At 43.7% G+C, this 10,231-nt stretch overlaps 1 protein-coding gene across 1 annotated transcript; it reads left to right on the top strand.

The window, feature by feature from the left end:
* The first annotated feature begins 878 nt into the window (after positions 1 to 878).
* nell3 (NELL (neural EGFL like) family member 3) lies at positions 879 to 7,401 on the top strand. The gene is made up of 5 exons (XM_019254160.2): positions 879 to 1,384; positions 1,473 to 2,156; positions 2,744 to 3,303; positions 3,609 to 3,675; positions 3,911 to 7,401. The coding sequence occupies exons 2-5, from the start codon at positions 1,499 to 1,501 to the stop codon at positions 5,440 to 5,442; spliced, it is 2,817 nt and encodes a 938-aa protein (XP_019109705.2). The 5' UTR covers positions 879 to 1,384; positions 1,473 to 1,498; the 3' UTR covers positions 5,443 to 7,401.
* Positions 7,402 to 10,231: the final 2,830 nt, after the last annotated feature.

Here is a 10,231-nt window from a genome sequence, read left to right as displayed (position 1 = left end):
GCGACACGAAGGTTGACGCCTGATCTACAGATGCCACAGGTCCTCCAGACTTTGTGATGAAGCTTTTTGCTCGTTTTGTGGCCACCGTAGTAATACAAAGTCTGATTTTTTAGAGTTAATAATTGAAAACTATGTAAAAACAACAGAGGTAAGAGCTATTAGACAAGTCATGAGAAGTGAACATTATAAGATCAGTCGAAACAATGAGACACCGAGTCGAAATGATCAGACGACAAGTCACAAATATGAGAGTTAATGAGACGAAATTATGAGATAATAAATCCAAATTACGTGAGAGTAAGTACAAAATAAATGTTTTAAAAATCAGAAAATAAAACTAAATTATTCTGAAATTACTATTATTATGACATTATTAAAGTCCAAATTTTGAGAGTACATCAAAATGATGAGAAACCAAGTGAACGTGATGCAACAAATGCGAGTAAATCAACATTTTTAAGAAGAAAATAAATCAAAATATTCTCAAAACTGCAACACGAGATTGTAAATCAAAGTTCTTTGTGACTTATCACCGCTGTCATGACGTCAAATCTTTCCTCCTGTTCTTGGCTTCCATACATAACCTTGAAACGATCAAACAGAAAACTACATCAGAACCTGCCGAGCTACAAACACCATCCTACCAGCACCACCTACCACACATCAGCCTCAGATAACCTCCTGAAACACACACACACACACACACAAAAGAGAGGACACGGTCCAAAAACCAGCTGTGGGCTTCACATTCCTGACTTCTGCCATAGGTCCCTTCAACAAAAGTTTGACCTCTGTAGGCTCTGTCTATAAAGAAAGAGAGGAGGAGGAGGCGGGTGGTGGGTGCTCGGTGTTGACAAGGCCAGCAACGTGAAGGACACTGATCAGCAGCTGTCTCAACAATCAGGATGTGCAAAAAAAAAAAGGCACTGCCACTTTTTGAAACTTGGACGGCCGTAAGGTCACAGGAAAGTCAACAGTGAGCAAGATGAGAAGTGACAGTCACCAGGAGAGGGGAAGATAATTCTGGCACCACATGGACAACCAACATCCCCCCTTTCTAAACATGAAAACAGAGAGAATATTTCTACACCGTGCATTAGGAAAAAGTGTCCTTCTGCCTTGTTTCATCTCATTTTCTGGAGGTGGTGGTGGTAGGGGGGGGAATTCCAGCATGGAGAGCAGGGAAGGTGAAGGGTTAATTTGTGGCCGGGGAAACCTGATGCTAATTAAGTCTTAGGAATGCCACATAACTGACATTGTAGTGCAGAAGCCCTCAGAGTGGGTCAGGCATGGAGAGAGCCAGCAGTAATGCGTGTGTCTAATGTTTTTATTCCTTACTGACAGTCAGGAGGAGACAGTCTCACCAAACATCCTGGAGCTGAAGGTAAGAGAGTCTGTGTGCGTCAACTTTAAGAGAGAGCTGATGGACTTTTGGAGATTTTTATCCAAATGTATCATTTCTTCTTTTGCAGGCAGAGAGAGAGAGAGAGGACACAAAATGGTTTTAGTATCACCCGCGCTGTTGCTGCTGCTGCTGTCTTGGTTGTCACTCCAAGCTGTCGCAGAGATTTGCCGTGGGACGCACTGCTACGGCGCGGAGACCGGTGATCCAAGACCGTGCACCGGTGCGCACTGTCCGGGGAGCAGATCCTCCAGACCGCCGCGGCAGTTTAACCCGGCAACGCAGGGGAGATCGGCGCACATAGCACACAGCCATGCCAGCCAGCACCATGCGTACCCGGGCTCTCCAAGAGAAGCCTATCCGGCTGTACAGCCGCTCCGCGGGCGGCACGGTGACAGCAGCAGCGGCGGCGGCGGCGGCAGCTCACGGATAAGAGCGCCTGAAATTTCACCTGCAGGGTGCACGGATGTGGACTGCGCCGCGCCTCTTGTGAAACAATTTCAGCCCTCCAATGACACCCGAGACTGTAGAGGGATCGAGTGCAGACTGCCGCTGAGGATACGGCCAAAACCTCGAGCGAAGTCTTGTGTGGGTGAGGGATGTCTGGTCGGATCAGAGGAGAGCGAGCTTCCTCCCGTGCATCTGTCCGACAGAGCCGCGCAGTTTCTGGGGGATTTTCCGGAGCTTGGATATCCGTCGCCGGAACTTGGCGGCGCGCCTTTGGGTGTCCAACTCACATGTGACATCAAGCCAGGTCTGTTATCTCCATCATCATCATCATCATCATCATTGTCATGTAATAATGTAACTGTTGTGTTTAGATGATTAGAGGCTGATTGACTCGTCCTTCCTGCACAGTTGCGCACGCTGAGAGAGATTTCTGCTTGAGTGAAAATCAAAAGAAGTTGATGAATTCTCATCACGAGCTGAGATCCTGTTATTTAACCAAATGCACAACACTCTGTATTGTCTTAAATCACGTTTCCCCCACCACCAGTGATCAACAGATTTTAATTTTAATTCTGATTTAACAGCAAAGACTTTGTTGACCTTCAGCCCAAAAAATGATACCTGCAGCGCAACTAGAGCAGCTGGACTGGAAAAATGTCTCAGAGTCAATTGTGCAGAAAATGCAGACTGCTTTGATGCTGGTCCATATAGGAAACTTTCATTGCACTTGCCATGGCTAGACTAATAGAAGGGGGTCACTGGGTGTTCACACTTTGTTCCTGCAGAAATCAAACTACTGAATCAGCCCTAATCTCATTTAATCACTTCCTCCGACAATAAGAACATGTCTGTCTGATCCCATTGTGCCTTTTTTTTCCTCCCCTCTCTCAGGGGAGAATGAAGTTCCCTCAGAAGACGCCCTCATCTTACACCTCCAGCTGGCCAAGGGGCAGGAGAAGCTGGTGGAGGCCCTGCGAGCCCAGCAGGTGATCATCCGCGACCTGCAGCAGAAGCTCGTGGACCAACAGGATACGCTACTGTCCCAGCAGAGGGAGATCCTGGAGCAGCAGCAGCGCATGTACGAGCAGATGGACGTGGTGAAGGCTCAGTACGGTCTCCTCTCTGACACCGTCAAGCAGGTTTCCTTCCAGGGCCTGCAGGGCGAGCTGCAGAGCTACTTCCAGAATCACCTGGCGGGTCTGCAGAGCCAAGCTCGCAGCCACCTGCAGAAGTCCTACGCCGTCCACAAGATGGACATGGACACGAAGGTGATGGACGTAGTCGGGGAGGCTCATTTTCCTCAACCTCTGCTCGGATGCCCTTCGCCCTGTGGGCAGGAGGAGTACTGTGATTTTCAGAGGGACCCGCCTCAGTGTGAGAAATGCACCATGTGTCCACCGGGGTTCTTTCTGATCTCACAATGTTCTCCTACTGCAGACAGGATGTGCCAGGTACGGTCCTTTAAAATACTGATATTTTATTTTAAAAATACACAAATGTTTTCACCCAACAATAACAACAGCTGATTTGGAGGCACAATATTTACACTTTAGCACCTCGATACATGATATTACCTCTAATTATGATAAATAATTCAAGAGAAAACACAGATATTTTATTATTTTTGTCATTTAATGTCAATTCATGAGGCAAAAAACATCAGATATCTGCAGTTTTAGGCCAAATGTTTTTAAAAAATACACTTAAAATCGACTGTTATTATGATATGTATGATATGAATTTGTATGAATTGCAGGACAGAGATGAATGCCTTGAATTACCAAACATTTGTGGAGAGAGAGTAAAGTGCCTTAACACTCCTGGTGAGTTCAACAAATGCTTATTTTCTTCATAATCAACACAGTTTGCAACTAACTGAAAAAATACTATTGCCTTCCTTCATTTTTAGAGCAAATCTTCCTCCTCTTTATTCATATTTGATCATGTTTGGGTACAATGCTGACTAACAGAAGTAATTAAACCATTTTTCATACTGACTTTGTGCTGAGTCTTCAGAGCAGTTTGACTCCTTGTTTTCTCCATTCTTTATCTGCACAGGGGGGTTCAGGTGTCTGGGAATCTCTGCAAGAGAAGCAGTGATGGGCTTGTGTGGTCATGGCTACTTCTACAACCAGGAGCTGCAGGAGTGCCAGGCCTGTTCGGACTGCGATGGAGAACCTGTCGGCAGTCCCTGCACGGCTATCAGTGACGCCGTCTGCGGCCTGCCTTCAGAGAGCCGACTCTCCCAGTCTTGGAGGGCCAATGTGGTACTCCCTTCTGTACGGACCTCCAGCACCCACATCTTCCCTGGGCTTCAACTAAACATCCGAGGCAAAGAGGTCACTGATCTGTTGTCCAATGAGGCGGGACATGTGACGTTCCTCCAGCACGGCCTGGTGTGGTTGGATCATAACTTTGCGATAAAGCACAGCTGCAGGAACTTCCTTCAGTTGGGAATGAGGCTTAATGGGAGCCAAGAGGAGGATGGTCAGGACCTCAGTGGTGTTCGCATTGAACAGCCGGATGGGAAGTACTTCCAGGGTGTGAGCGTCAGCAGTGGAGTCGAGGTGGAGCCCAACCACACCTTTACTCTGCTGCTGAAGAGTCCGAATCAACACTGCAACCAGAGCAAGGATCTTCACGTCTATGATGTAACCACTCCGTCTTTAAGCGTGCTCTGGTTGTCGCATGATACCGGTGCCGTAGCGATGACGGCTCAGATGTCCCTGTTGGCGCACTACCAGACCAGCTACCGTCCAACTTTCCGCATAACCTCAGTGTCCGACCCGTATATGATCATCCTAACTCATGACAATCGCGGCGTGCGCTTCACGGAAAGCGGTGTTGTGAAGTTTGTCCTCCAACAGGCGCTTTACTCTATGGGCCACACCTGCATTCGAGAGGGTTTCTCCCTGATTGCCTACACGAACCGAAACGGGACTGGCCAGGAGGCGATGCAAGCCTTCAAGACTGGCGTCAACTACAGGGACACCTCCATCACCCTCTCCGGTGCCGTGAGCGTGGAGAGCGGGGACACGCTTAGCTTTGAGATCACGTCTCCATCCCAGTGTAACATCCGTTACTTTGGGGACAGCACTGGGATCAGCATGCTGAGTCTTATCTGGATTCCTTCGGCGGTGTCTTCAGCCCTGGCGGCTACCGTGTCCAGGACTGGCCTGCCCTCGGGAGCAGTCAGGAATAAACCGCTGTTGTTCCAGCAGATAAGCCCGGACACGCCGCAAGTTCATTTGGCCCGCTCAGGGGAGCCGAACAGCCGTAAGAACTTTATATTCCACGAGAAAGGGACTGTGAACATAGCCCTTAACCTGAAGCTGATACACTCTTGCAATATTGTAAAACTCACTTTGCAGCAGGCGGGGGGTCAGGGAGGGCAGGCAGGTCCTGTGGCTCAGCAGGTGTCTGGTTTTATGCCTGAAGGAAGCCAGTGGGCCAGCATCGGGCTCAGGGCTTCATTTCAGGTACAGAACGGTACAGCTGTGTATGTTACTCTGGACTGTATCCGTGGACGAGTTAACCAGATAACACACGAGGGCGGCACTAACATTTCAATCCTCTGGGTTGCAGTGTGAGCCCGTGGGACGATTTATTAACACACTTTGTGAAAAAAAAAAAAAAGACAGTTTTGCACGATATTGAATTGCAGAGCAGATTCAACAATTTACCAAATCAAGGAAATATACTGTTGATGAAAAACTTTTATTCCCATATTTTGTCGTATTATTGTTTTAAATGCATCAGCTGTTTAGACTTTTTATTGAATGATTTACATAGTGTAAGTACTGCCTTTGCTTGAAGTACTTCGGCTGGTTGAGCAGTGACCAATTCTACATGGAGTGTGTTTGTGTGTGTGTGTGTGTGTGTGTGTGTGTGAGTGTGTACAGTACGTATGAGTGTGTGCACATACATGTGCAGCGGTGCTCATATACAGTGTGTGTGTATGTGTGTGTACGCACACATTGGCATGCCTACTTTTGCAGTAGTTTGATAAGTATATCCTTCTGTTCCTGCACATATTTAACTTACAGTACGTATGTAACAAACTTTTTTGGTATTATATCGTTAGGCATTTAAAAACGTGGTTTGACATTTTGGGAGTTGCACTTGTTTGCTTTCTGGAGAGGAAACAAGGGGAAAAAACCTGCCTGGCTCTGTCCAAAGGTAACAAAATCCACCTACCAGCACCTTTAAAGCTCAATAATCAACACGTTATATCTAGTTTGTACAAGAGCTGCAGTGTAAGTACATACTTCTATGTAGTACACTGTGTACATTGCGTACTGCACTGATTTTGACAGTGTTGTCTCAATTCAAGTACAGCCGTTGTGCACTTACCGGAAATGGTCGCGTCCACGGAATTGCATCCCAACGGAGCATTGGCTCCAACATTTTACTGCCAAAATATAAAAAATAAAACATAAGTACAACTTGTATATTGTGATATTCACCACAACCGCTTCAGCAGCTTCCTCGGCCGCCATTTCCACAACGTCTTCTTCTGCTACGTAACCATCCGAGTACTCACAGTACACTGCGTTTTGACGTAATTGACTTATGAACTGAAATTAGAAAATATAAGTATGTAAGTACATGAACTAAGACACAGCACAGCAAAGATATAACCTCATCTAAAGTGGTGAATTGACGTTCCCCATTTCCAGTCTTTATATTATGCTAATTTAACTCTTGGTAGCAAATATGAGAGCACCAAAATGGAAACAATTTAACTACTTAGCATATTTACATATTTATAAGCACATAAACCAAGAAAAAAAGACCAAATCTGAGCAGGTTGGCAAAGTCAGTTGCATGCAGGACAGACTAAAACTGTTGCGAACACGACACGACACTTTCCCATTGGAGTTCCTCCGTTACCCTACGCCATGAAGCAAACACATGCACTTTCCAAAGTGTCACCTCCTTTAATGCTCTGAAGAGTTTGTCATGAAAGAGCTATACACAAATGTTAATGTAGTAAACTTTCAATAAGCAGGAGTTTTTTGGTATCGGATGATGTTTTTTTTTTAATGATATTTATTTGTCTTTTATAAAAACAGGACATTTTGCATTTACACTATAAAATGCATAAATTTGTCAGACATGAGAAAAATATAAAAAAATATGTCAAGTATACGGTAAATCACTGAGTAGTGCAGTGACTCCATCGTACTTTTATTTGCACGCGTATAGTTTAACATAGTTTTACGGAACGTGCAAACATCATACTTTCTTATTCTTTCGGCTTAATGTTGTTTCCCTGTGAAGACTTCCCCATGCGTATCATTCCTAATTGCCTCTGTGTGTGTTCTGTCCTCTAAACAATTAGGCACAATTAAGTGTTTCAGGGAGTTGGCAGCGAAGCCGCCGCTGAAATTCTTCAGCTTTATTCTCACTTCATCGTGGTTAGTGATTTCTATATGTTTTATTTTTTTTTCTTCCTGTGGTTGAGCTCCCTGCACGTGTCTTGTGGAACGTCAATGCATGCATATTTGTTCAACACCAAATAAAATGTACGTATATTTTGCCAGAAACGTAAATGTTACTGTTGCTTGTAAAAGCTATATGTTTGCCTTGTTGGGTTTATTCCAGAAACAGACTGCTTTAGGGCTGAAAACAGAACCTAAGAGTTAATCATCGTTAAACAACCAGAGGTGAAAAAAGTTCACGATTTAACACAGTTTAATTTGGCATAATATGCACCGAGTCCAGCTACATCATTTGACCTCCCACGTGACCTTAATTCCAATATCTTGACATTGATTTTATAGTGAACAGCAATTATTTTCAATTAAGTTAAAGGGTAAAAGTTTAACCTTCAGACGTTACTCATTCCATTTAATCTCAAACATACTGAACCTATTTTGAAAGCAACCTTATTCAGCAGCTAAGGTGCCAAAATTGCAGACATAATACCTGGAAAATCATACACTGTATTTTCCTCTCAATCGGTCTTAATCAAGTTGAAATTATTCCACCATCTATTACCTATAGGAGAGCTGTTCTTTCGGTTTTGAACATAACAAATAGCCCGTGAGTCAGTGAGAGGAAGAAGAAGACAAAAAAAAAGAGGTCTGGTTGTGAGAAACAATCAAATGTTTCTGTCGGTTGCCTGAATTGAAAACAGGTGTTTCAGCCGGAGCGGTGCTCCAGATGTCTGACGCTGTAGATCAAATGAGACCCACAGCACTCGAAGAGTTTCAGAGACATCAGAGAGAGAAACAAAAAGACCCAGAGGAACTGAAGAGAGAGTACACTGTGGAAACATGAAAACATTGTCTTTAAAGCACCTGTAATCAATATTTTCTGACTTTATGTAACGTGAAAGAGCTTTCTAGCAATGACAAAGTCATTCCCCAACTTTCTCTAGTTCCTCTCAACTCCACAACGCTTTTATTAGTTAGCCTTAATTTGTTTTATTTTGGTTGTGCGCCCAACAAATTCCACTCTCATCAAGACGCCGGCAGCTGTTTCCAGCAGAAAAATAAAAGCTGTGATAAGCTCACTTCATGGTAACCACATAGCACCAAATGGCAGACAGATAAAGTTAGCAATTAGCCCTTTGAAGATGCAAAGTCAAACGTCAAGCAGCTGTTGTAAAGAGCCAGATATTTTCTCCTGGAAGGCCTGGAGGCCAGAGCTGTAGCTCGCATTACATCAAGTGGCTACAAAGATGACTCCAGACTCTGTTTCACAGTTTAGGATCAGTACCTAGACCACAGTAAACACATTTTTTTTGTGTGTGCTTGAGGAACTAACAGACCTGGAAGCATACTTTGATCGTTTGCTCGCACAAATTAGAAACTGCCTTTGCGATGCACCCAAACAAGTGAAAGAAGACATCTGCAGGCTACAGAAATAAAGCTCATTCATCAGTAATAAATTTTACTCGCTTGTCACACTCGATGACAAATTAAAAAAATGTAGCTGTGTCTCTGCTGAATGAGTAACAGGCAATTTATTGATACCACATTAGCATATATGACTTCATATGTTGGTTTTGTATCTCTCGGGCTTTTGAGGGGGGTTTGTTCCCCCCTATTGGTCCAACAGATCATTTAAAAACTTAAAATAATGGGACAGTGGAACGACCTGATACACAAAAATTATACACTATCACCTTTTAAGATGAACTTTACCCATTTAGCAGAGACAGAGCAAAGATAGCATTCATTGTGGTCACCTGTTGAGTTGAAGTCCAATATTCACGTCCCCTTTTAGCTCTGTTTTTGGTCTCCACCACCTCCTGACTGATATATCTGGCTGTCTTGTGCCTGTCTGATGATTATTATTGATGAACAGGTTGCATAAAGTTGGTTATTAAGAGCTTCATCCCTGAAAATAGATGCCTTCTGCAGCTGGAAAAATTACGCCACATGAGCAATGAGATATTAAAGAAAACCAAAACAATGGGCTGAAAATCGATAAAGCTCCATTGGTGTCCCTTACATATTAGTAGCCATGTGATCTCTTGGTTATATAAATAGTTTTTATTATGGCTGCATTAAAAGAGGTGCATACTTAAGCAATATTACACTTATGGAGATCGTGGAGTTTCCCAAACTAAATAAGTAGCGCACATATAAACACTAAACTTTGTTAGTTCAGTCTTGTAGTGACTAAGATATCTGCTGTCAAAGAGATTTTTCCATGAACAGATTGGCCTCCTAACTTCACATTTATTTTGAAGCAGCCTGACTCACCTGCACAGCTGATGGAGGATGATCCAAACATTTCCAGTAACTCCACAGCGTTGTAAAGTCCCAAAGTCAAAATGTGTTGAACAAAGATCGATGGAATCAAAATGAACATGTTTTTATCTAACGAAATGTTCTTCAGTCCAGATTAGTCCACCTTTAGTCTTTAAAACTGTTTGATATCTCACGTGCTGCACACAAACGAGGTATACACCTGTATTAACGAGGCGGTCTAACAGCTGCGTAACACACAGAATATTCATTTTAAAAAGCTAAACTTGTAAATTCAGATGTATTACTTTATTAAAGTTTACTTCCAGTGGACTTATTCGTATTTGTTTGTTGTATATTTTCAGGACGAGACAATGACCAATCAGTTTGCTTACTTGTTGTAAAATTCCACGTTTTATATGTATGGTAACGTTCATCTTTCAAGCATACACATGAAACCAAGAGTTGCGTAGATATCGGTATTTCTTGGATTTAGCAAGTTGACAAGATAACAGCCAAGACATAGCAGCCAACGACTAAAAGTCAGTCCCAGTTTTTACCCTTGTCAGGCGGCTTCTTGCTCCGTCACTCTCTATTTTCTCTGCAGTGTCCCCTTCGGTCTTTTCTCTGTCATTATGTCCATCGAGGTTGCTGAGTCCAGTTATATTGTCCGCTT

Source organism: Larimichthys crocea, chromosome XXIII, assembly GCF_000972845.2.
Source record: "Larimichthys crocea isolate SSNF chromosome XXIII, L_crocea_2.0, whole genome shotgun sequence".
Lineage (NCBI taxonomy): Eukaryota > Metazoa > Chordata > Actinopteri > Sciaenidae > Larimichthys > Larimichthys crocea.
Note: the sequence above shows the minus strand (reverse complement) of the source record. Positions and strands in the feature narration are given on the sequence as shown.

Coding starts and splice junctions, on each gene's coding strand:
- nell3 (XM_019254160.2), top strand. CDS start 1,499: ATGGTTTTAGTATCACCCGCGCTGTTGCTGCTGCTGCTGTCTTGGTTG. Junction 3,304..3,608: donor CTGCAGACAGGATGTGCCAG/GTACGGTCCTTT, acceptor TATGAATTGCAG/GACAGAGATGAATGCCTTGA. Junction 3,676..3,910: donor AAAGTGCCTTAACACTCCTG/GTGAGTTCAACA, acceptor TTATCTGCACAG/GGGGGTTCAGGTGTCTGGGA.